At 43.3% G+C, this 27,538-nt stretch overlaps 1 protein-coding gene across 4 annotated transcripts in view; it reads left to right on the top strand.

Moving 5' to 3' along the window:
• Positions 1-2,651: 2,651 nt before the first annotated feature.
• Positions 2,652-27,538, top strand: part of g2e3 (G2/M-phase specific E3 ubiquitin protein ligase) — a 169,181-nt gene continuing 144,294 nt past the window's right edge. For 2 of the 4 annotated variants that reach the window (XM_068039370.1, XM_068039369.1), the window contains exons 1-3: positions 2,652-2,797; positions 12,216-12,292; positions 18,265-18,335. In XM_068039370.1, coding sequence (XP_067895471.1) covers positions 12,257-12,292; positions 18,265-18,335 — 107 coding nt within the window. In that variant the 5' untranslated portion in view covers positions 2,652-2,797; positions 12,216-12,256. Of the gene's footprint in view, positions 2,798-12,215; positions 12,293-18,264; positions 18,360-27,538 lie in introns of those variants that run through there. The other 2 variants (XM_068039368.1, XM_068039371.1) reach the window with 2 other exon arrangements.

The following is a 27,538-nucleotide window of genomic DNA, read 5'->3' as shown; positions in this document are numbered from 1 at the left end:
TTCTCTGTTGGTTGAAAGTTCAGTTTGAAGACAGGGGACCACTTCCAATTCTCTGCTGTACAGGTTGAAATGTAAAATTCACAACATGGCGCCTTCCTTCTTGGCTTGCTGGATTTTCTCCCAGCTCTCATCTAGACAAGCTTTGGTGATGCTTTTTCCTGGGTCTCTCTCTCTCTCTGTCTGTCTCTTCAGAGCCAGCTAAGAATCTCTCACATCTCACCTCTGTTGGGAGACAGAGATTTTCCTCCCTGAGGTGACCAACAATGACCCAGGATGTGGCTACTTCACACCTTCTTTTTTTCAGAAGAACCCATTCAATTAAAAAATGTCTCTTGATAGGTTCAGGATGGGTATATTTGACACCTCTTAGCTTTGAATGTATTCTTATGTCCTTACCAGTCAGCTTGAATATACAAAGGCCTTTGGACCTACGGTTGCTATTTTTCTAAGCACATTGTCCACTTTTAAAAAAAAGAAAAGCCAATTTTTATAACTCGTCACATTGAGTTCTTGTAGTTTCAATCGCTGCACTTTACGTGAGCGTCACAATGATCATTTCTCATAGTAGCAATTGAATATGCTGAGACAGAAGATGAACTGAGAGGATTCCATATTGCTGGGTCTAACAATGAGCCCAAGGCATTTCAGTGACTAATCATTTAAATAAAATGCCAGCTACAAGCCATAATCCTCACCAATGTGAGCACCTTAGACCCTATCTCATCGTAACAACTCTTTTCTCCATCCTCCTCGCTGCCATTTTGCACCTCACCTCCAGCAAGCTCCTCACAGGAGTGGAGATGATCTATTGGACTGATGGGAAATTATTCAACCTCCAGTGCCTCCTCGCCAAAACAAAGGTCACTCCAACCTCAGTCATTAAGTTTCAGTACACGGACAACTCCTGTGTAAGTACTCACTTGGGAGACTGACCTCCAAGTCATTGGTGCCTCCTTTACTGAAGCATCTGAGAGGATGGGCCTTATTTTAAATATCTCGAAAACTAAGGTCCTCTTCCAACCCACGCCCACAACACAACATCATACTCCGTTGATTAGGAACCACGGCGAGACCCTGGAAAATGTAAACCATTTTCCATATCTCTGGAGTCTCCTCTCATTGAAGGCAAACATAGATGATAAAATCCACCAACACCTTCAATGTGTCAGCTCTGCCTTTGGCCGACTGAGGAAGAGAGTATTCAAGGACCAGGACCTTAAACCTGTGACTAAGATCATGGTGTATCAAGCAGCAGTGATCTCTGCACTCCTACATGCCTTGGAGACTTGGGCAATCTATAGCAGGCAGGAAATACCACCAACTCTGTCTGCAAAATCCTTCACATTCATTGGCAGGGTAGGCAGTCTAATGTCAGCATCCTCTCGCAAGCTAACATTCCCAGCATTGAGGTGCTAATCACCCAAAACCAGCTTTGCTGGGCGGGCCACATCACCCACATGCTTGACACCACGCTCCCAAAGCAACTATTCTACTCTAAGCTTCACCGTGGCAAAAGACCCCTCGGAGGACAGAGGAAATGCTTTAGGGATGTTCTCAAAGCATCCCTGAATCCAACATACCAACCGACTCATGGGAGTCCCTGTCCCTCAACCGCTCAAAGTGGAGAAGGTGCATTTGGAAAGGTACCGAGCACCTCGTGAGATTTCGATGGGAGCACGCGGAAGTTGAGTCCAGACAGTGGAGGAAGCGCACAGCGCCCCCAAGTAACTTGCCTATTCAAACACCATCTGCCCCACTTGTAGTAGAGTCTACGGTTCATGCATCGGACTCGTTAGCGCCATGTTAGAATGCACTGAACCATAATGGAAGCAAGGCATCCTCGGTCCCGAGGGACTGCCTAAGAAGATTGAGGTATGTTTTGTGAAAGTGATAGTCCGGTTATTTGTTGAAAATTCCTTACTTTTAGATTGACAGTTGCAAAATATAACAGTGCCTGTAATTAAACATAAGACATAGATTATTTGTGTAAAAATCCAAAGTTTTCGAGGGGAGCATGCCTTCAGAACCCTGTGGGAATGTACCAAAAATTTTGTATACTCATTATTTATACTTCCCGCTTCATGTTTTGATGTAGTTATGTCATTTTCCCCTCAATTTGTGGAGAAATATTGGATATACTTACAACTTAAGATACAATATCCACGTAACTACTTGTTTTCTCACACTATAGGTTTACATTCAACATGTGATTGAGCTGTCAGCTTTTGCTTGTTTTCTAGGTTGCCATGTATGTTACAATTTTTCAGAAACATGGATCAGTGTCATTCAATAAGATATTCAATAAGACTGATGATATTACCTTATTTATTGTGACATGGTAAACAGTGTACTAATTTCAAAATAAACAAGTAGAGCTCCAGATGAGCTACGCCCAGCCCCTGGGCTGTCTGACATACTGCCGCCTGCAGTCCCGCCCCCGTTTGCAACCCCGCCCTCCTCGCCTGGAACCCCGCCCCCTCTTGCAGCCCCGCCCTCCTCGCCTGCAGCCCCGCCCCCGCTTGCAACCCCCGCCCCCCTCGCCTGGAACTCCGCCCCCTCTTGCAGCCCCGCCCTCCTCGTCTGCAGTCCCGCCCCCGGTTACAGCTCAGCCTCTCCTCGCCTGCCTGCAGCCCCTTCGTCGGGATACGGTGCAGCAGATCACTTCCGGGGTGAGGGCGCCTACGCGCCGGAAGCTGTGAATTTGAATCTAAGCGCCGTTACACAGTAACAAAGAGGGAGAGAGAAGGGCCGGCCGTTCTGCGACGCCGACGCAGGGGATGAGGAAACCGGGTCGACGGTGAGTTAGCTGATAAGAGTCTGGAAGGCGTTTAAGGTCGTGAGTTAGACTCGGGGCTACACAGCCGAGCGAGTGAGGTAAACCGGCGGAAGGCCCGGGGCCTAGAGCTCAGTTCCCTGAGAATACAGGGCTCGGCTCCAGGATCACACGGAGTCCGGTGTGATGGTGCCCGAAGTCCATTTGTCTAAAGGATGAGTCTTGATACAGCTTCGTTGATGTTTTCCCGGTGGTTCTATTGAGGCAGTCAAAATCTGAAAAAGGAACGGGGGGCGGGATTCAGCTCACAAAATATCTCTCCGACTGTCAACAGGAGGAGATTTAAAGAGGCGACTTTTAAATAGTGCGTGGTTGTGAATGGATAGCAGGTTCATCACATGAATAAACCATTTTGAGCTTTGTTGTAGTCGTGACATCTGAACTCTGTTGGGTTTGTCTTTGTGATTCATTGCCACATTTCTAATATCTATTTGATAAGGTGCCACATCTAAGATTATTGCAGAAAATAAAAGCTCCTGGTGTAGGGGGTAACATTGGCATGGATCGAAGATTGGTTAGCGAACAGGAAACAGTGGGCATAGTTGGGTCATTTTCTGGTAGGTAAGATGTAACGTGTAGTGTGCCATAGGGATCTGTGCTGGGGCCTCAACTTTTTACAATTTATGTAAATGACTTAGAAGAAGGGACTGAAGGTATGGTTGCTAAATTTGCTGATGACACAAAGTTAGGTAGGAAAGTAACTTGTGAAGAGGACATAAGGAGGCTTACAAAGGAATATAGATACACTAAGTGAGTGGGCAAAGTCCTGGTAAATTGAGTATAATGTGGGAAAGTGTGAAATAGTCCACTTTGGCAGAAAGAATAAAAAAGAAGCATATTTTCTAAATGGTGAGAAATTGCAGAGCTCTGAGATGCAGAGGGATCTGGATGTCCTAGTGCATGAATCACAAAAGGTTAGTATGCAGGTCCAGCACGTAATTAGGAAAGCTAATAGAATGTTATTGTTTATCAGGAGGGGAATTTAATACAAAAGTAGGGAGGCTATGCTTCAGCTATACAGGGTATTGGTGAGACCACATCTGGAGTACTGTGCACAGTACTGGTCTCCTTATTTAAGGAAGGATGTAAATGCATTGGAGGCAGTACAGAGAAGGTTTACTAGACTAATACCTGGAATGGGTGGACTGTCTTATGAGGAAAGATTGGACAGGCTAGGCATGTATCTGCTGGAATTTAGAAGAGTAATAGGCGACTTGATTGAAACATATGAGATCCTGAGGGGTCTTGACAGGGTGGATGTGGAAAGGATGTTTCCCCTTATGGGAGAATCTCGAACTAGGGGTCACTGTTTAAAAATAAGGGGTCGCCCATTTAAGACAGAGATGAGAAATTTTTTTTCTGAGGGTTGTGAGTCTTTGGCATTCTCTTCCTTAAAAGGCATTGGAAGCAGAGTCTTTGAATTATTTAAAGGCGGGGTAGATAGATTCTAGCAAGGGGTGGAAGGTTATCGGGGGTAGGTGGAAATGTGGAATAATCAGTTCAGCCATGAACTTACTGAATGGCAGAGCAGGCTCAAGGGGTCGCGTGGCCTACTCTTGCTGCTGCTCCTAATTCGTATGTTCGTATTGCATCTTTCTGTATCTCAGCCATTTTTCATCTGCATTTGAAAATAAGTAAATGCTTCACACCTGGACCATCAGGACTGTAGTCTGAAACATTCGGAGCTATTCGTATTCCTGCTCTTAACTTCTGTTGTTTTGTTATTAGAAAAATGTCTTTGTTCACCTCTAGAGGTGCACCTTCTAGTCTCTCGTTGAAACTGTGTCTTGCGACATCTGCTAATACTCCTTAGCATCCATCTGAACTGCTAGAGCTGTAAAAGAGAAATAAAAACAGAAAGTGCTGGAAGTACTTGGGTCAGGCAGCATCTGTGGAGAGAGAAGCAGAGTTAACGTTTCAGGTCCGTGACCTTTCATTAACACTTGCAGCCCAGCCTCTCTGATGAAAGGTCACAGACCTGAAACGTTACCTCTGCTTTTCTTTCCACAGATGCTGCCTGACCTGCTGAGTATTTCCAGCACTTTGTTTTTATTTCAGATTTCCAGCATCTGCAGTATTTTTCTTTTATTTTACTGTAAAAGAGAAAGTTTGCTCATTTTCTCTAATGCAAGTTTTTATGCTTTGTAAAGATCCTCCATCCAGCCTGTAGTACTGTTAAGTTGGAAAACAAGTTTTATCCTGGGAAGATCTGTTAATTTCTTTGTTCTATGGATTCTACACGAGACTAGAGGGTCTGGTGTGTTTTCCATTGCACTCGATATGTGCTGAGTTTGCCCTGGCTTATAAAGTCTCTTGAACCTCTTTCAGTCTAAATCAATCTTTTGCTGATATTTTCTACTGTTCATAATGCCACTAACATTACTGCCCGTTAACTTTAATTTGGGTACTCAAAGGTTTATGGAGGCTGTTGCTCGCACAGAAATGTACATTGCCTTAAAATTTCTAGTCTAATCTATGATTCAGTCCCACTGATGATCTTGCAGCCTCTAGTTTGCATCTCCTGGTGCTTTTCCCTTTAACATCTTGCATTTTGACATGGTTTGGCTCTGCCTGCCTCTAAACAAGTTATTGTGAAATGGTCTGCCATGAAAGTTTCATTGGAAATCAATGTTCATGGCTCATTCTGTTCCACTGCCCTCACACCCCAGCTTCACCATCACTATTAACTTGGGTTCTCCTGGGTCTTTTCTGCAACTCTGGTTCTTCATATCAGTGGCCTCTCACTTAAAATTCAACTTTTTCTTTATAAAAAAAACTGGTTCCATTATACATTCCATCAGGTTGCACACCAGTTAAAACTATTAGAAAGAAACAACTAAAAAAAATTAACAGGGCTAAAAATAGAAAAGTCACTGAGTTCAGATGGTTATACATCTTAGTAGTGAAGATGTTGAGGAGAAAGTAGTCAAAACATTAACAGTAATTTCCAAAAATCTTGAACAAACTATACACTCTACTCTTTGACACAATCAACCACACTATCTTCCTCCATTGCATTTCTTCTATTTTCCAGCGTGGTGGGACTATCCTTGCTTGGTTCTATTTTTACCTATCCACTTGCAGCAAGAGAATATCTGGCATTCGCTTCTCATCTCAGCTTCACACTGTCAACTTTCATGTCCAAGATCCATCCATGGCCCCCTCTTGTTCTTCATCTACATGCTGCCCCTTGGTGACGAGATCCACAGATATGGGGTCAGTTTTCATATGTATGCTAATTACACTAAGGGTTACCTCTCTGACACCTTACTGGATCTGTTCTGTCAGAATGCTTGGCTAATGTCCAGTCTTGGATGAGTCACAGTTTCCTCCAACTAATCATTATGAAGACTGATGCGATGGGCCTTGGCCCCTGCCACAAACATCATATCCTCTCTCCCTTTGGCCACTGTCTTGGGTTGAACCAGACTGTTTGCAATCTCAGAATCTTCATCACAAAGACTGAATACTTTGGGATCCATAAACCAACCCCCCCCCACCCCACCTCTACCTCAGCTCATGTACTGCTGCGACACTCATTCATATCTTTATCACCTCCAGACATGACTTCTTCAGTGTGCTGCTAGCTGACTTCCAATTTTCAACTCTAAACTTTAGGGCATCCAAAATTCTGCTGCAGTATCCTATCCTGTTCATACTTCACCCTGGCCTTGCTGCCCTACCTTAACTCCTGGGCTCCCATCAATACAAATTGCAACTTCTCATTCATGATTTTGAATCTCTTCATACCATTGTAAACTCTTACAGCAACCCGACTTTTACTTTTGAATGTGACTTCATGCATTCTTAAGCTCGCCACCCCTCCTTCCCGCTTCACCATTGGCAGTTAGGCTGCACACTGTGGAATTCACTTTGAAGCTCTCTGCTTTTCCATTTCAAGCCCTTCCTTAAAACCCACCTTTTTAACCAAGTTTTTGGTCAACCCACCCCGCCTTACATTTTTTTCTCCTTTGGCTGGTCCATTCATTTATTTCCCTGTGTCTTTGCGAAGCACTTTGGGACACTTTTCTATGCTGAAAGTGCCATATAAGTGCAAGTTATGGTTGTTGAAATACCCTACCACACATGACTATTGAAGTAGAAGATTTTGTGATAAAAATTTTACATAAAGGGATATCAGAAAAAATCTGTGAAATGAGATTTGTGTTCAATGGCTTCAAGTTCAGAAGAGTGAGGGGGCTCTCATAGAAACCTATAAAATTCTAACCGGACTTGACAGGGTAGATGTAGGAAGGATGTTCCTGATGGTGGGGGAGTCCAGAACCAGGGGTCATAGTCTAAGGATACGGGGTAAACCTTTCAGGACTGAGATGAGAAATTTCTTCTCCCAAAGAGTGGTAAGCCTGTGGAATTCGCTACCACAGAAAGCAGTTGAGGCCAAAATGTTGTATGTTTTCAAGAAGGGGTTAGATGTAGCTCTTGGATCTAAAGGGATCAAAGGATATGGGGCGAAAGCGGGAACAGGTTACTGAGTTGGATGATCAGCCATGATCATAATGAATGGCGGAGCAGGCTCGAAGGGCCGAATGGCCTACTGCTTCTATTTTCTATGTTTCTAAATGAACCAAGTACATGTACTTTGGGTTAAATGACTTCCTTTGAGCTGTCATTTCTACACTCGTCGCAGTAACTTTACTATAAAATGGTTTAATAAAAGTCTGGTTAGTTGTATTTAGTAAGCCTAACTGACGGCTATCACATTTTTATCTGTGACTCCATCCATAATTCACCTTCAGCTATTAACTTTTTTTGTCCTCTATCTGGTTTCAAATAAATCTCCCATCTTCCATTGTTAAAGATGCCTCAAAGAAACCCTGTTCCCTCTTTCATATCAAACGCTTTTCCTTTCAAATATTCTTAACTTTTGATAAAACCCAATCTCAAATATTTTTAACTTTTGATAAAACCCAATACTGGATGATTGCTTCTGTATCTAACGTATCTTATTCCTGAGAGAATACACAAAGAATTAGTACGCAATCCCTTTTTGACTTCTAGCTTCATGGTGGTTCTTGGGCCTTCAACTTGGTTTCTTAATACATTGTAACTGTGATCTGTAATATTGCAATAACTTCCTGAACTTTAATGTTCCAGCATCAGTACTTAGAACAAACATAGTATTCATTTTATTGAGGCTTTGTTGTATCTTGTGTCATTTGAACTTCAGAATAAATTACAGTCTTAATACTCACTCCCAATATTCTAATTCAAAACATAATTTAATGGAGGGATTTAGATGGGTTCATGAATTATAAAAGTTGTCATAATTTATAGAAATACTCTTTACTACAATAATTTACAATTTTCTGCTTGCTGTCATTATGTGTGACTTGATTTTCTATGGCATTTTATCTCTATGGGGCGTCAAAACCAAGTGCAGTGTTCAGGTGACGCTTGTTTGAGTGCAGGAATAATTGAACCAGAGTGAAGATGTAATTCCTTTTCCACTTTAAAATCACACATCAATATCAGGACAGAATGTAATACTTTGTGATTTGCTATTTAACTCAAATAATAAAAAACATATAGCAGTTTGGGAAACAGAAAAATAGAATTGGTTGGTTTCTCAGCCTGAGCATAACTAAGGCACTGCAGTGCCACCAAAAGCAGGAGGGCTTAAATGCATCTTGCAAGTTTACATTGGCAGTTTCCATTATAAAAATTGACACAGGTATTTATTATGGAGGAAGTTGCGAAATGTGACAACTCAATAACAGAACTAAATCTGTGATCAGGAAGTGTCAAAGTGCAACTGCCTGGATTGAGGCTATTTAATAGAGAACTTGGATTTATATAGCATATTTTTACAACTCTGGATGTACCAAAACCCTTCATCTACAATTAATTATTTAAAGTACAAACATAAATACTGTGCATTTATTCAGTAATTCTAGAGTTCACATCCTTTTATGGCTATTGTATTTCTTAGCACTGCCATAAATAACTTGATTTCTGTGCAGCTGTCCCATAACTGGCATTTCTTTCTTTGGGGAGTCATTCTAGTGTAAAATATACATTTCCACGAAGGATTTATGTTAAATGCATGTTTCTGGAAGTGATTTGCTCTCAAGGTGAGATGAGGTCAGCACAGTGAAACTATAGTAATTGTTTGATGCAATGGAATTAATTTGGCTCCTATTTTTTCTTGATTTGAATCTGTTCCCTTTCCCAAGCCCGATCAGATTGGAAATAAACAATAAACAGAACATTGATCTCTACTTTGTTGGCATAGCTAATACAGTTATGTTCCTGTGGAGGAGAAAGGAATAGAAATTAGCCAGGATTCCCACTTCTGATCATTATCTTGTGACCTTCATTGAAAAGTACAGATGTGGAGGGCTATTTAACCGTGATTTGTACTTCTAGGTTTAGCGAAAGGCTGTGTTTTCTGACAGCGCAACCCCTAAGTGGCGTAGTACTTGCAAATGCAGCCTCATGCACTGAAATGTCACTGTTGACCACGTTTTTGGCAGCTACCAGTAGCAAAGATGGCGCTGCTCAATTTATCACAAAAACAGATGAAACCCAAATCCCCACAGTGGCTGCGATCGCTGCCTCCAGCCCACCCCTAACAGTATCCCGCTCCCTCCTGCCTACACCGGTGCCTCCTGTGCCCGTCTGCTCACCGCCCACTCCCAGCTTCGCCATTTCTAACCCCTTGGCCACTTGCTCCCCGTTCCCTCCCACTTCTGCTCCCTGCTGCCTTCTGCTCACAGTCTCCCTCCCCACCGCTGCTTATCTTGTCACTGTATCTCACCCCCGCTTCCCCCGTGCGGGAGGAGAGGCGGCGATCGCGGGAGCAAGGAGGGAAGGGGGAGAAGTGGCGAGGTGCGGAGCGAGTCGGTGGGGGGAGGGGTGGTGTGATGTGATCTATGTGTAGATGAAGCGATTTAATTTCTGAGGAGGGACCATATCACAGAATTACAGGATTGTTACAGTGCAGAAGGAGGCCATTCGGCCCATCGTGTCTGCACCGGCTCTCCGAATGAGCAATTCACCTAGTGCCACTCCTCTGCCTTCTCCCCGTAACCCTGCGCATTCTTCCTTTTCATATAACTGTCTAATTCCCTTTTGAATGCTTCAATTGAACCTGCATCCACCATACACTCAGGCAGTGCATTTCAGATCTTAACCACTCGCTGCATGAAATTTTTTTTTCTCATTTCGCTTTTGCTTTTAACAATTACTTTAAATCAGTGCCCTCTCGTTCTCGATCCTTTCACGAGTGGGAACAGTTTCTCCCTATTTACTCTGTCTAGACCCCTCATGATTTTGAATACCTCTATTAAATCACCTCTCAGCCTTCTCTTCGCCAAGGAAAACAGTCCCGACTTCTCCAGTCTATCTTCATAACTGAAGTTCCTCATCTCTGGAACCATTCTCCTGAATCTTTTCTGCACCCTCTCTAATGCCTTCACATCCTTCCTGAAGTGCGGTGCCCGGAACTGGACGCAATGCTCCAGCTGAGGCCGAACTAGTGTCTTATACGAGTTCAACATAACCTCCTTGCTCTTATACTCTATATCCCTATTAATAAAGCCCAGGATACTCTATGCTTTATTAACCGCGCTCTCAACATGCCCTGCCACCTTCAGTGACCATAAAAACCCTGGTGTCTCTGCTTTGCACTCTTTAGAATTGTACCCTTTTATTTTATATTGTCTTTCATGTTCTTCCTACCAAAATGCATCACTTCACATTTCTCCTCTTTGAACTTCATCTGCCACCTGTCTGCTCATTCCACCATGTCCTTTTGCAGTTCTACGCTATCCTCCTCACAATGCTTCCAAGTTTCATATCATCCACAAACTTTGAAATTATACCAGAAGATAAGGGCATAAGAGCGAAATAAATGAATTGATGGTCAGTGCAAAGAGCATTGGAGACATCGGACACATTGTCTAGGATCACTGAACAGCTCAAAATTGGGAGACGTGCCCCATTGGAGACCACTGACAATTGAGGGTGAAAGTAAATGAGATAATCTACTTTTCTCCAAAATGCCTATTGTCTCCACTATTATGCTTAAGAGTAATCACTTGATCTGTCGACAGCCTAATTCATGAAGGGACCAAGCAAGGACATCTTTCAAAGGATGATGTAGGGAATATTTAAATGTAAAAGATTTACATTATCATTGTTCCATAATTAAATGTTTTCCAATTGGACCACCCTAATTTGATACAATCTATTCAAATGGTGAACTAGAATTTTGCTAAGTATCATTGCATACAATTAGAGGAAATGGGCATTTAGGAATTTATTTTCTGATGTTTTCCCCCCAGCGGCACCCAATAGATAAGGGAAGTATTAGTAATCAATCTAGAATTATCATTGTGAAGCTTTTGTTTAAAAAACACATCCATTCTGGGGCTAGGGTTAACCTTTTATAACTGGGAGGCTATCAGGCCAAGTGCCTTGCCAGTTCATAAGGAGGCAGTGATCTGGAACAATTGCACCATGGGCACAGGTTCAACCAGAGCAGCCTGATTCTCCTCCAACAGGTAACTGCAAATGGCTTTAGGAACAATCCTACATTGTGACCTTAGCAAAAAGGTAAAGTTTACATTTAATTACAAACTAAATATCCAGTTGGCCATTCCTCGAGTCCGCCACAGGAATTATGGTGGTTTATGCAATTTTTTGGGAAGCATGGCCTTCTGAAGGAGTTAAGCACTTATCCCGATTTTGCCCCTCCTTGACTATACAGTTGATTCATAGAACTGAGCATCTGTGAATCAAAATTTTACACAAGATCAATAGGGAAGATAATTCCCTTTGTGCTTTCTGTTAGTACAGCAGGATCTCTGGTGCTTGACCTGCTTTGTGAGCAGATTTAAGATGAAAAATCAATTTTTTTCCCCAGTTTCTTCTGGAAGTTGAGCTTCCCCTTTCCAACTGGAGGATGATGCAATGATGTTGGCACATAATATATTTGCAGCGATAGAACCTTGCCTGCAGATTCAATATCTCCAGATTCAATATTATGTGAAGTTTTTCTTTTCTGGACCTCAGTGATCAGAGAGTTGAGCTGAGTGGTATAATTTTGCAAAATGAGGAAGAGATAGTTTGGTATGAAGCAGATCTATCACTGAGTGTCCTAAAGGGAGTCATCTTCAAAATAGGCATGCCTGTTTCTCAAGTTCCTCGCATGAATTAAGTAGTTGGTGATCAATAAACTTGGTATGTGACATTGAACTCGGGCATTTAGAATGTCAACGATGAGGTAGATCTTGATTTGTTACCAGTGGCACTTAAAAGGAGACTTGATGCGTCTAACCTTGAGAGAATTTTGTTTTCAGGTAGTTGAGCAATTTATTCTCTGCATATACTTTCATCTTTTTTTTGTACTTTTATCTAGAAAGTTGCCAAAGTCAGGTGCTGCAATTAACTTTGCCACAAATGAAAAACAGAAGCTGCAGCAGAGACAGAATCCTCGTGAGTACTGCTGATATTTTATCTGCTTTCTTCATTTTGAATTTATTTACCTGAAAGACGGTGCCAGTGGAGTAGATTGAATAGTGCGCTCAAACGGTATTTCATCTCATCTGCACAGTGCATCATTTGGCTTAAGTGGTAGGGAAACTATTGGAAAAATTCTGAGGGACAGGATTAATATCCACTTGGCGAGGCAGGGATTAATCAGGGATAGTCAGCATGGCTTTGTCAGGGGGAGATCATGTCAAACAAACTTGATTGAATTTTTCGAGGAGGTGACTGGATGTGTAGATGAGGGTAAAGCAGGTGATGTAGTCTACATGGATTTCAGTAAGGCTTTTGATAAGGTCCAGCATGGGAGATTGGTTCAGAAGGTAAGAGCCCATGGGATGCAGGGCAATTTGGTAAATTGGATCTAAAATTTGCTTAGTGGCAGGAGGCAGAGGGTGATGGTCGAGTGTTGTTTTTGCGATTGGAAGCCTGTGACCAGTGGTGTACCGTAGGGATCAGTGCTAGGACCCTTGCTGTTTGTAGTGTACATTAATGATTTAGACGTGAATATAGGAGGTATGACCAGTAAGTTTGCAGATGACATGAAAATTGGTGGTGTAAATAGTGAGGAGGAAAGCCTTAGAATACAGGATGATATAGATGGGCTGGTAAGATAGGCAGGGCAGTGGCAAATGGAATTTAATCCTGAGAAGTGTGAGGTTTTGCATTTTGGGAGGACTAACAAGACAAGGGAATATACAATGGATGGTAGGACCCTAGGAAGTACAGAGGGACCTTGGTATACTTGTCCATAGATCACTGAAGGCAGCAGCACAGGTAAGGTGGTTAGGAAGGCATATGGGATACTTGCCTTTATTAGCCAAGGCATAGAATATAAGAGCAGGGAGGTTATGATGGAGCTGTATAAAACGCTAGTTAGGCCACAGCTAGAGTACTGTGTACAGTTCTGGACACCACACTATTGCACTGGAGAGGATGCAGAGGAGATTCACCAGGATGCTGCCTGGGCAGGAGCATTTCAGCTATGAAGAGAGACTGGATAGGCTAGGGTTGTTTTCCTTAGAGCAGAGAAGGCTGAGGGGGACATGATTGAGGTATACAAAATTATGAGGGGCATAGATAGGAAGAAACTTTTTCCGTTAGCGCAGGTGTCAATAACCAGGAGGCATAGATTTAAGGTAAGGGGCAGGAGGTTTAGAGGGGATTTGAGGAAAAAGATTTTCACCTAGAAGGTGGTTGGAATCTGGAACACACTGAAGGGGTGGTAGAGGCAGGAACCCTCACAACATTTAAGAAGTATTTAGATGAGCATTTTAAACGCCTTAGCATACAAGGCTATGGGCCAAGTGCTGGAAAATGGGATTTGAATAGATAGGTGCTTGATGGCCGGCATGAACAGGATGGGCTGAAGGGCCTGTTTCTGTGCTGTATATCACTATGACTATGCTAGCTGATGATTAGCAAAAATGCAGCATCTTGGTTGTTTGTATAAATTGTGTACAATCATCATAATTTTGATGTTTCCTTTCTTACAAAATTGTTTTTCATTTTAACCCAATTACGCAACCTAATGCGTATCCATTTAAAGGAATACAAAAGATGTTGGTATCAACCACATCTAAATTATTGCTTTCATGTACAACACTCAAATTACCAAGTCATTATTAGAACTGGCCTAGTGCCACTTGAATATGCCTTCCATACTCTGCCCCCACCTGTTTACCTTGATGTTTAGCAGTAGATTGCAACATGCACACGTGAACCAGCCACAATTTGTGTGAACTCAACATTCAAATATCACAGTGCCGTTATTCATATGACTTGAGTGCAGCTTGCGCTTAAGAATCATTCAACCTGCACTGAATACATACTTGTTTCTAATGATGTCTCTAAAATAGCCATGTTTATAGTTAACCTAGCTCACAAAGATATTTTTTTAGATTTTAGATTTAGAGATACAGCACTGAAACAGGCCCTTCGGCCCACCGAGTCTGTGCCGACCATTAACCACCCATTTATACTAATCCTACACTGATCCCATATTCCTACCACATCCTCACCTGTCCCTATATTCCCCTACCACCTACCGATACTAGGGGCAATTTATAATGGCCAATTCACCTATCAACCTGCAAGTCTTTTGTCTGTGGGAGGAAACCGGAGCACCCGGAGGAAACCCACGCAGACACAGGGAGAACTTGCAAACTCCACACAGGCAGTACCCAGAATTGAACCCAGGTTGCTGGAGCTGTGAGGCTGCGGTGCTAACCACTGCGCCACTGTGCCGCCCAATATTGTATATTGAAGTTGGTTGTGGTTGTTGGAGATCAGTCATCTCAGTCCCCGGACATAACTGCAGGCGTTCCTCATGGCAGTGTCCTAGGCCCAACCATCTTCAGCTGCTTCATCAATGACCATCCCTCCATCATAAGATTAGAAATGGGGATGTTCACTGATGATTGCACAATGTTCACCATTCGCGATTCCTCAGATACTGAAGCAGCCCATGTTCTTCTTGCAACAAGACCTGGACAACATCCAGGCTTGGGCTGATAAGTGGCAAGTAACATTCATGCCACACAAGTGCCAGGCAATGACCATCTCAAACAAGAGAGAATCTAACCATCGCTGCTTGACGTTCAGTGGCATTACGATTGCTGAATCCCGCACTTTCAACATGTTGGGGGATCACCATTGTCTAGAAACTGAACTGGACCAGCCACATAAATGCTGTGGCTACAAGAGAAGGTCAGAGGCTGGGAATTCTGCAGCAAGTAACTCATCTTCTGTCTTCCCAAAACCTGTCCACCATCTACAAGGCACAAGTCAGGAGTGTGATGGAATACTCTCCACTTGCCTCGATGGGTGCAGCCCCAACAACACTCAAGATCCTTGACATCATCCAGGACAAAGCAGCCCACTTGATTTGCACCCCATCCAGCACCTTCAGTATTCAGTCCCTCCACCACTGATGCACAGTAGCAGTCGTGTGTACCATAAGCAAGATGCACTGCAGCAACACACCGAGGCTCCTTCGACAGCCCCTTCTAAACCCGCACCCTCTACCACCTAGAAGGACAACGGCAGCTGATGCATGGGAACACCACCATCTGCAAGTTCAACTCTAAGCCACACACCATCCTGAATTGGAACTATATTGGCATTCCTTCACTGTCACCGGGTCAAAATCCTGGAATTAGAGGCCTGCTCAGATCGGGAAAAAATAGGCGGACCCGACCCGACCATCCCTTTACTTACCTTCCGACTGGGAAGCTTCACGGAGCTGCAGCGCATGCGTGATGACGTCATCGTGACGTCACTCGCTCACTGCGCAGACTCAGTTTCGTCCCGGACTCCCAGCTCATGTAAGTTTTTTTTTAAAAATTTCAATACTTACCAGCATAGCACTAACCATGTGTGTCCGACTCGACCTGGGCTTGGCCCGACCTGACGCGAGCCCAAAAGCTGGACCCTGAAGATGGGCCCGACCCGAGCCGAACCCAACACGTGTTGTCAGGTCCCTTCGGGTCGGGTAGCAGGCCTCTACCTGGAATTCCCTTCCTAACAGCACGGTTGGTGTACCTACACCCCAAGGACTGCAGCAGTTCAAGAAGGCAACTCACCACGACCTACTCGAAGGCAATTAGGGATGGGCAATAATTACAGGCCTAGCCAGTGACACCCACATCCCACAGATGAATAAATTAAAAAAAATTATGGTGGGGAAAGAACTTGCCAGAATGGACCTTGCTGCCTTCGGCCGTGCAACTGGAAACCGCTAACTCGGAACGTGATCTGGTCTTGGCAATTGTAACTGCAACAGATTTAGAGCAACAGCTTGCATTTTTATAGCCCTATCAATGTAGGAAAAGATCCCAAGATGAATTAGCAGGTTCTGGTGCTTAATAAAATAACAGAAGAGTTTTTGGTGAAGTGGTTTATAGAGAGTGTAAGATGGGAGATCAGTCATGAGAGCATTGGAATTGTCAAAAATGGAAGTGCCTAAGACGTGGATGAGGGTTTCGATAGTCGAAGGGCTCAGGCCGGGTGTTGATGGGCGATGTTAGAGGTGGACTTAGGTGGGTTTTGTGATGAAGCATGTATGGGATCAGGAGCTCATCTTGGTGTGAGGAAATATCTTTGAAAATAACTATCAAAGTTACAAATTACATGTTCTATGCCTGTGACCATTGGACACAGAGGTCTGAACAGTCTGATTCAAACTGTGACAATGAATTAGAAGGGGAATGGGATCGATGGCAAGGTGGTTGTGGTGGAGGACAGTGCTTAATTGGAGGAAATTGAGGCTTAGAAATAATGGTGTGAGAACGGGAAATACTGTGGCTGCAATTGAATATGTAAAATGAAGTAAGAGCTGTCCCACTGAATTGGGCATTGGCGGAGGATGGTGTGGTCGACCATGTCAGAGGCTGCAGAAATGTTGAGAGGGATCTGACTGGATAGTGCACCATGGTCATAAGTAGGAGGATGTAATTTGTAACTTCGATAGAGCAGTTTAAAGTATTTTTCAAGGATGTTTTCTTTTTTTCTTGTTGCAAAATATCTACTTTTTGGCTATGGCTTAAGGGAAATTTGGTATTTTTGCTGCTCTAGCCACGAGGAAGTACATGAGCGCTGCTCAGAGCTAGTTCCCTTAAATACTGTTCTGCAGGGTTGCTCACACAAGGTGCCAGTGAACCTTCAGTACCTCACCCAACTGATCATTATTCATGTGCAGGTCTTTACTGAATGCAAATTATTTGAATATCCTGGATGTCACAGGCCAGCCCAATCTAACCCAAACAAAATACTGCAGCTGCTTAAATAGAAAATGCTAGAAACCCTCAGCAAGTCAGGCACAGCACTTATGGAGGGAAGCGATAGGTTGATGAGGCATTTTTTCTTTTTTGGTTCTGGTGAAGAGAAATGCTTCAAATGTTGACTTCTCTCTAGCCCAAGCCTGACGTCCATGAATGATTACGTCTAGTAGTATTGCCGGAGAGTGTTCAGGAGCAAGGTGCATGCTGATTTTCCCTTTCTTAACCCGGAGGTGCTGAGGTCACAATAGTGCCACTACTGCCGCTGTGGGTCACATCAGTTAGTGCAGCAAAGACCAGGGATTGAATGTGGGATCTTTCCAATCTGTGTTATTCAATGTCTGAAACTTCAGGGAGCTCTTGTGATGTTCACTCCATTCCTGTGTTAACATGCTTTAATTTTTATATTTATTTACAGATTTCTGGTCTTGGCTGATTTTTTTATTTTGCTTATGAAAAACCGAGAAAATTGAGGGTAAATTTGTGTTTACTCTGAGCTAGCCACAAGGAAGTACACAAGCAAATGCATCCTTTTTACTTTGTTCCTTTTCCCATAGGGACACTTGCATATCAGAGTTGAATGCATGTGTCCCACTTGTCTTTCCAATTATGCCTGTAGAATGAAATGGGTAGTCTTGGTTCTGCTTACGTGCATTCTTTGTGGCAAGTAATACATTGCCCAGTTACTTCTATGCTTATGAAGTGCATCAGATCCAGCAAATTCTAGTGACCGTTGCACGTGGCCTGTTGTACACCGATAATACTTTTGTTTTCTGCTACCACTACAGGTTGAGAGAGAGGCCCTTGTAATATATAAGTAAACTTTCTAATACTGCTTCCCCATAGAACTCCCCTCGTTGCAAGTAAAGCTGCCCTAAATTTTAGTGATTCAAGACTGGCCCTGTCAGAAAGATTACTGCTCTCTTTAACACTCAGGCAGAAAAACAAAGCCAGAAAGAAGAAAATCTTCCATGTAGACATTACTATTAGTGCACCTGATCACTGTTTGCCACTTCCTTTCTGATTATGCAACCTTTTCAGGTAGCCAGTACTGAAGTTTTTTGTGTAATTATTCAGAATCCAAAAGTAGTCACTCACATTTTAGTTCAAGATGATCAATGTGAATTTTGTTTGTTCCTGTAGCTTGTGCATTTTGTCGACGGAATGACGACTGCCCTGAAAAATATGGCGAAAAGAAAACCTACGATAGTGGGGTAACTCTTCATTACTATTGTTTAGTAAGTTGAAACCACTTTTACCTCACTGTGCTTGCTTGCTTTTTGTTTGCATGAATCAATGAGTAAAATTAATTCACCCAACATCTCCCGGTGGCTCAGTTGCTAAAAGAATTGAGGAATTGGAAGGTTCAGAACAAAGATCCTAGGTTTGATTGCCAGTCGCTGGTGAGTTAGCTGCTCTGAACCACTAACGCTTGATGTGCTATAGTTAGCTTCAACACCCTTCTATAGCGACCTATATGCTTTCTGGAAAGTGTTAGGTAAGGCAAGGAAAGGGACAGGCTGACTGTGATGTCCTCTATGCTTCAATAACCTGCAACGTTCATAGTTTATGCTCATATAAGAAAAATAGCTACTTTGGCAAGTTACCTGAGCAGGACTGGCATCCATGGAATTTGACCCCAGCATGAACTGGATACTTTGGGAGAGGAGGGAATATTTATTTTAAATTTATTGTAAAGCCATGAGTAAGGTAGACTAGCCCTTCAGTATCATGAAAAATATATAGTAGATTGATAGTAAAAACTATGTGCACTTTCTGTCAGCATTTTTTATTATAAATTCTTATGTCCCTATGTAAAACCTGTGCTGCAAATACATTTTGGGTTTTATAAGTCCTTTCATTTTTGGCCTCCTTGTCTTGAGAGAAATGGGTAAGCGCCTGGAGGTGGTCAGTGGTTTGTGAAGCAGCGCCTGGAGTGGCTATAAAGGCCAATTCTAGAGTGACAGGCTCTTCCACAGGTGCTGCAGAGAAATTTGTTTGTTGGGGCTGTTGCACAGTTGGCTCTCCCCTTGCGCCTCTGTCTTTTTTCCTGCCAACTACTAAGTCTCTTCGACTCGCCACATTTTAATCCCCGTCTTTATGGCTGCCCGCCAGCTCTGGCGAACGCTGGCAACTGGCTCCCACGACTTGTGATCAATGTCACAGGATTTCATGTCGCGTTTGCAGACGTCTTTATAGCGGAGACATGGACGGCCGGTGGGTCTGATAGCAGTGGCGAGCTCGCTGTACAATGTGTCTTTGGGGATCCTGCCATCTTCCATGCGGCTCACATGGCCAAGCCATCTCAAGCGCCGCTGGCTCAGTAGTGTGCACAAGCTGGGGATGTTGGCCGCCTCGAGGGCTTCTGTGTTGAAGATACGGTCCTGCCACCTGATGCCAAGTATTCTCCGGAGGCAGCGAAGATGGAATGAATTGAGACGTCGCTCTTGGCTGACATACATTGTCCAGGCCTCGCTGCCATAGAGCAAGGTACTGAGGACACAGGCCTGATACACTCGGACTTTTGTGTTCCGTGTCAGTACGCCATTTTCCCACACTCTCTTGGCCAGTCTGGGCATAGCAGTGGAAGCCTTTCCCATGCGCTTGTTGATTTCTGCATCTAGAGACAGGTTACTGGTGATGGTTGAGCCTAGGTAGGTGAACTCTTGAACCACTTCCAGAGCGTGGTCGCCAATATTGATGGATGGAGCATTTCTGACGTCCTGCCCCATGATGTTCGTTTTCTTGAGACTGATGGTTAGGCCGAATTCATTGCAGGCAGCAGCAAACCTGTCGATGAGACTCTGCAGGCACTCTTCAGTGTGAGATGTTAAAGCAGCATCGTCAGCAAAGAGGAGTTCCCTGATGAGGACTTTCCGTACTTTGGTCTTCGCTCTTAGACGGGCAAGGTTGAACAACCTGCCCCCTGATCTTGTGTGGAGGAAAATTCCTTCTTCAGAGGACTTGAACGCATGTGAAAGCAGCAGGGAGAAGAAAATCCCAAAAAGTGTGGGTGCGAGAACACAGCCCTGTTTCACGCCACTCAGGATAGGAAAGGGCTCTGAGGAGGAGCCACCATGTTGAATTGTGCCTTTCATATTGTCATGGAATGAGGTGATGATACTTAGTAGCTTTGGTGGGCATCCAATCTTTTCTAGTAGTCTGAAGAGACCACGTCTGCTGACGAGGTCAAAGGCTTTGGTGAGATCAATGAAAGCAATGTAGAGGGGCATCTGTTGTTCACGGCATTTCTCCTATATCTGACTAAGGGAGAACAGCATGTCAACGGTCGATCTCTCTGCACGAAAGCCACACTGTGCCTCAGGGTAGACGCGCTCGGCCAGCTTCTGGAGCCTGTTCAGAGCGACTTGAGCAAAGACTTTCCCCACTATGCTGAGCAGGGAGATTCCACGGTAGTTGTTGCAGTCACCGCTGTCACCTTTGTTTTTATAGAGGGTGATGATATTGGCATCGCGCATGTCCTGGGGTACTGCTCCCTCATCCCAGCACAGGCATAGCAGTTCATGTAGTGCTGAGAGTATAGCAGGCTTGGCACTCTTGATTATTTCAGGGGTAATGCTGTCCTTCCCAGGGGCTTTTCCGCTGGCTAGAGAATCAATGGCATCACTGAGTTCTGATTTGGTTGGCTGTATGTCCAGCTCATCCATGACTGGTAGAGGCTGGGCTGCATTGAGGGCAATGCCTTTTGAAAATCCAGGTATACTACATCTGCTGGTTGCCCTTTATCTACCCTACTAGTTACATCCTCAAAGAACTCTAATAAATTTTTCAAACAGGATCTCCCTTTAGTAACACCATGTTGATTTGTTCTAATCATACTATGCTTTTCCAAGTGCAATGTTAAGACTTCTTTAATAATAGCTTCCAGTATCTTCCCAACGACTGTTGTTTGGCCTGTAGTTCCCTACTTTCTCTCTACCTCCTCTCTTGAAAAGCAGAGTAACATTTGCCAACTTACAATCTGATGGGACCATTCCTAAATCTAAGGAATTCTGGAAAATCATAGCCAGCACATCCACTATCTCTGCAGCTATCTCTTTTAGAACACTAGAAGGTAAGCCATGTGGCCTCGGTGACTTGTCAGATTTTAGTTCCTCAAGTTTCTCCAATACATTTTCTCGGCTGATATCGATATCATTAATTTCCTCACTCATTTTAGCCCCTCAGCTACTGCCTATTTCTGGTATGGAACTTGTGTCTTCTACTGTGAAGAAAGACACAAAATATTTGTCCAGTGCCTCTGCCATTTCCTCGTTCCCCATGATGATTTTTCCTGTCACTGCCTCCAAGGGGCCAACGTCTACTTTTGCTACTCTCTTCCTTTTTATGTGCTTATGAAAGCTTTTACAATCTGTTTTTATAATGCTGGCTAGTTTACTCTCATTCTATTTCCCTTATCAACTTTTTGGTGGCCCTTTTCTGGTTTCTAAAACACTCCCAATCCTCAGACTTACTACTGTTTTTTGCAACATTTTAAGCTGCTTCTTTTAGTCTGATACTCTCCTTAACTTCCTGAGTGAGCCACGGATGTGTCTTTCTGGACAAGTTTTTGAACGGAATGTACTTTTGTTGAACCCTTTGAATTGTTTCTTTAAATGTTTCCCACTGTTCATTTACCGCCAGACCTTCCAGTCTCTTTACCCAATTAACCTTAGCCAGTTCTCCCCTCATACCTTCGTAATTGGCTTTAAGTTTAAGATTCTGGTTTGTGATTGAAATGTGCCACTTTCAAACTTAACGTGAAATTCAATGGTATTATGATTGCTATTTCCCCAGTGGATCTTTTACTTTGACATTGCTTATTAACCCTGCTTCATTACACAATATGAGATCTAAGATAGCTTTATTCCTAGTCAGTTCTACAACATTATGCTCCAAGAAAGTGTCACGAAAGCATTCCTCAAATTTATCTTCTAGATCTGTGCTGTATGGCCACTGTTGCCAATTTGATTGTCCCAGTCTATATGCAGATTTACGTCCTCCAGAATTAATACATTACCTTTGTTACTTGTTCCAATAATTTCCTGTTTAATGTTCTGTCCAATAATATAACTACTGTTAGGGGGTCTGTAAACTACTCCCACCAATGTTTTCTGATTCCCGCTGTTCCTAATTTCCACACAAACTGATTCTACTTCATGATCTTCTGAGGCCAGATCCCTTCTTATTAATGTCCTAATGCCATCCTTTACTATCGGCGCTACCCCTCCTCCTTTGCCATTCTGTCTGTCTCTCCGAAATATTGTGCTCCCTGGAATATTCATTTCCCAACCTTGATCTCTTTGTAACCATGTCTCGGTAGTGGCAATTAGATCTAGATCATTTACTTCTATCGTGTCACTGGTTCATCTATCTTATTACAGATGCTTTGTGAATTCAGATAAAGAAACTGTAATTTCATTTTTTAACCTCTATTCCCTGCAATTGCCTTATTTGCCAATTGTACAATTTTTGTGAAACACTGTGTCCCATCCTGTTGGGAGTTACCCACATCACTATCCTGCTCCGATGCCCTGACCCGTCTCTTTGGATTACTAAATTTCCCTTTACCCAAACCCTCCCACAAACACCCCCTTCCATTAGTTTAAAGCCCTGTCCACAGCCCTGTTTATGCAACTGGCCAGGACATTGGTTCCAACCCGGTTCAAGTGAACCCCATCCCAACGGAATTGCTTCCTCTTCCCTGAGTACTGATGCCAGTGCCTCCAGAATCAAAACCCCTTCTTCCCACACCACTGTTCGAACCACACATTAAGTTCTCTAATCTGCTTGACCCTGTGCCAATTTGTGCGTGGCTCAGATAACAATCCGGAAATGATTACCTTTGATGATCTGCGTTTTAGTTTGGACCCTAACTATTCAAATTCTCTAAGCAGAACATCATTTCTGGTTCTACCTATGTCATTGGTTCCCACATGGACCGTGACAGCTGGATCCTGCCATTCCAGGTACCTCTCCAGCTGTGAGGAGATGTCCTTAACCCTGGCATTTGGCAGGCAACACAGCCATCAGAGCTCCCAGTCACGGCTACAGAGAACCGTATCTATCCCCCTGACGATACTGTCTCCTATCACTACCACATTCCTCTTCACTCCCCCCACTGAACTGGCATCTTTTACCATGGTGCCATGGTCAGTCCGCGCATCCACCTTGCAGTTCTTCTCATCCACATAGGTAACAAGGACCTCGTACCTGTTGGACAAAGTCAGGGGCTGAGGCTCCTCCATCACTACCTGCTGATTTTCCCCCTACCTGCCTCACTTGCAGTCACACCCTCCTGTCCCTGACCATTGGCCATCTCTAATGTTCTCACTCTACGGGGTGTGACTGCCTCCTGGAGCAAAGTGTCCAAGTAACTCTTCCCCCTCCCTGATGCTCTGCACTCGCCTACCTTGGAGTCAAAAGAAGACGACTCACCAACTGCTGGAGGCTCAAAAAGATAGGAAAAGGAGCCCCTTTTTCCCCCTGTACAGAACTTGCCACGTGCACCAAATTTCCAAATTCAATCTGGCAACTGTCTCTTTTCAATTGCGTCCCATCACTGTCTTGGTGTTGATTTTTGTGTCTATGTTTCTGTGAAATGCCTTGGGAAATTTTTCTCTATTAAAAGTGCTATGTCAGTGCAAGGTGTTGTTGAGTTGCCAGTTTGCAAGCACCTTTCATCACCAACCTTTAAACTCTAATTGATGACTGAATTGTACTTAGTTGCCACTCAGAGTTTATGGCCTTAAAGAGACTTTAAGCACAGCTCCATCTGAGTGGCATGATTATAATCATATTATAAAAGTGTGTCATCCAACTTGCCATATTATGAAGGGTAGATTATAGTTTATTTGGATGTTTCAAAATGAGTTATTTTTTATTCGTTCATGGGATGTGGGTGTCACTGGCTGGGCCAGCATTTATTGCCCATTCCTAATTGCCTTTGAAGTGAGTGGCTTGTGAGGGCATTTCAGAGTCAACCACATTGCTGTGGGTCTGGAGTCACATATAGGCCAGACCAGATGAGGACGGCAGATTTCCTCCCCTAAAGGACATTAGTGAACCTTGGGTACTTGAGTATGGAAGTGATGGGAAAGCAAGTGATTTTTGGTTTCTAGAGAATAATTCATTTTTCTTCCCTACTGCAACTGCTTTTGCAAACTAGCATTTATTTTTTGGAGAAAAAAACACAAGTATTGTATTCTACCTCTTTGAGCTAATTTCTCTTGCTTATTTATAGTTTATATATGAAACTTTATCTGAAGATTCTGAAGTTTATTTCCCAAGTTGTCTTTGAAGCATCTGGAAAAGCAGGCTCAAATACTCTAGCCTGACAGAAACCACATTGAGTTTTGCAATGAAAAATCTTTGAACAATTATTGTTTTCAGCTTCAGTGTAAACATAATAAAGCACAGGCAGTGTAATCATTCTGTGTGTATGCACATATAAACCTTTTTTTAAGTAAGCACTTGAAGGTTTCAGAGGAAAACTTTACCTCAATTTTAAAATTCATGCTTTAATTTGTTTTGAAATCATTTGGAAAACATACTTATGGATGTTATAGCTTGAGCAAAGATACTTTACCAGTTGTTGTACTGAAGATTGTACTGATGCATACTGGGATTTCTCAACACTGCACATGCTTAGACTTTGGCTTGCTGTGAATTTCAAGCATAGGTTTAGCTAGCAAAGTCTGAGAAAGTATCATCTCCAACCCCAAGCTTTTGAGAGGGTTTGAGCCATTGAGTTTAAAAAAAAATGAAAGTGACTAAAATGCTTGGCAGTTTTTCAGCTGTTTCATTTTTTATGTTTACGATTTTAGAAAATTTGGTTTGCACCCACTTATGAGTCTATAAAAAAAGAAAAATGGCAGATTCAAGATTTCTACAAAAAGCATTATGGTTCAGTTTCACTCCTTGGTAGATTTTCCTTGATTATGGTTTGGATGTGTCACTCTCGGTAATAAGAAGTTGCAGGAGGAAGAAGTGGCGTAGTGATAATGTAACTGAACTAGTAATCCAGGGGCTCTGGATAATGCCCTTGGAACATTGGTTCAAATCCCACCAAGGCAGCTGGTGGAAATTAAATCCAATTAATAAAAATCTGGAATTGAAAGCTAGTCTCGGTAATGGTGCCATGAAACTATCATCGATTATCATAAAAACCCATCTGGTTCACTAATGTCCTTTAGGGAAGGACATTTGCCATCCTTACCTGGTCTGGCCTAATGTGACTCCAGACCTACACAATGTGCCCTCTAACTGCCCTCTGAAATGTCCCAGCAAGCTGCTGTTATCAAGGGCAATTAGGGCTGGGCAACAAATGTTGGCTTTGCCAGTGATGCTCACATCCCATGGAAGAATTAAAAAATATTCAGTCTGATGAGAAATGTACAATACACTTGTGATGCCTTAAGTATTACTGAGGAAGTCTGAACATATGTATTCTGTTTATAACAGCAAATGTCTCATTGCTTATGGCAAGTCAGTTGGTGTTGCTATATCATAAGGAGATGTAGATTCTTCTTTCGCTAAGGTGAAACTGTATCCTTTTAAGGCCAAAAGGTCAACTAGTAAATATAGCGTGAGGCCAGAGTTTAATTGCCTTAAGGCTATAGATCGCAAGTTTGGCTTTTTTCCTCTTTCTTCAATTAGAATTATTGTTAAGGCCACGCAAAGGTTATGGTTATTTTGATTTCTTTGTCCAATGGAAAATTTTATTTAAGTGTGATACTTGAAGTGTGACAGATAAGAAATATGTTTAGTTTAGTTTAGAGATACAGCACTGAAACAGGCCCTTCAGCCCACCGAGTCTGTGCCGACCATCAACCACCCATTTATACTAATCCTGCACTAATCCCATATTCCTACCACATCCCCACCTGTTCCTATATTTCCCTACCACCTACCTATACTAGGGGCAATTTATAATGGCCAATTAACCTATTAACCTGCAAGTCTTTGGCTTTGGCTGTGGGAGGAAACCGGAGCACCCGGGGAAAACCCACGCAGACACAGGGAGAACTTGCAAACTCCACACAGGCAGTACCCAGAATTGAACCCAGGTCGCTGGAGCTGTGAGGCTGCGGTGCTAACCACTGCGTGCCCACTGTGCTGGGGATGCCATTTTATAATATGCTAGCATATTTTCTCATGGACCAATACACAATAAGCTGTTTTATAAGGACAGGAAAATTATATTGTGCATGTTCTAATGGAGAGTGTATGTGTATTCCTTTTTAGGTTACCAAATCTCATTGCAGTTGAGATAATGTTAGTTGGGTTAATAAGTTGATACACAGGTACTTTGTATTATAAAAACAGAAAGTGCTGGAAAGACTCAGCAGGTCTGGCAGCATCTGTGGTGAGAGAAGCAGAGTTAATGTTTCAGGTCAGTGACCCTTCGTCAGAATTGGCAGATATAAGAAATGGAGAAGATTTTAAGCAAGTTAAGCAGGGGTGGGACAGGAGATAACAAAAGGGAAGGTATTGATAGGACAAGGTCACAGAATAGCTCACCAGAAGGTCATGGAGCAAAGGCAAATATGTTAATGGAGTGCTGAAAGACAAAGCATTAGTACAGATCGGGTGTTAATGGACTGAAAACTGAACAGCTGCAAGCACAAATATGAAAAAAAACCAGTGGGTAGGCACAGTAGAAACAAACTAAAATAAAATAAACACAAAAAATGAAAGAAAAAATAACTAAAGATAAAAGTAAAATTGGAGACCCATCATGCTCTGAAATGATTGAACTCAATGTTCAGTCCAGCAGGCTGTAACATGCCTAATCGGTAAATGAGATTCTGTTCCTCGAGTTTGCGTTGATGTCCACTGGAACACTGCAGCAATCCCAGGACAGAGATGTGAGCATGAGAGCAGGGGTGTGTGTTGAAATGACCAGCAACCGGAAGCTCGGGGTCCTGCTTACGGACTGAGCGGAGGTGTTCGGCAAAGCGATCACCCAGTCTCCGTTTGGTCTCCCAATATAGAGGAGACCACATTGTGAGCAGCGAATACTGTATACTACATTGAAAGAAGCAAAAGTAAATCGCTGCTTCACCTGAAAGCAGTGTTTGGGGCCTTGGATAGTGAGGAGAGACGAGGTAAATGGGCAGGTATTACACCTCCTGCGCTTGTAGGGGAAGGTGCTGTGGGAAGCGGACGAGGTGGTGGGGGTAATGGAGGAGTGGACCAGGGTGTCGCGGAGGGAACAATCCCTTCGGAATGCTGACTGGGAGGGAGAGGAAGATGCCTTTGGTAGTGGCGTCACACTAGAGGTGGCGGAAATGGCAGGGGATGATCCTTTGGATATGGAGGCTGATGGGGTGGAAAGTGAGGACAAGGGGAACCCTGTCGCGGTTCTGGGAGGGAGGGGAAGTGGTGAGGGTAGAGGTGTGGGAAATGGACCAGT

The sequence above is a fragment of the Heterodontus francisci genome, chromosome 9 (genome assembly GCF_036365525.1).
Source record: "Heterodontus francisci isolate sHetFra1 chromosome 9, sHetFra1.hap1, whole genome shotgun sequence".
NCBI classification, from domain to species: Eukaryota; Metazoa; Chordata; class Chondrichthyes; order Heterodontiformes; family Heterodontidae; genus Heterodontus; species Heterodontus francisci.
The sequence above is the reverse complement of the archived record's forward strand: the minus strand, read 5'-3'. Positions and strand labels throughout refer to the sequence as shown.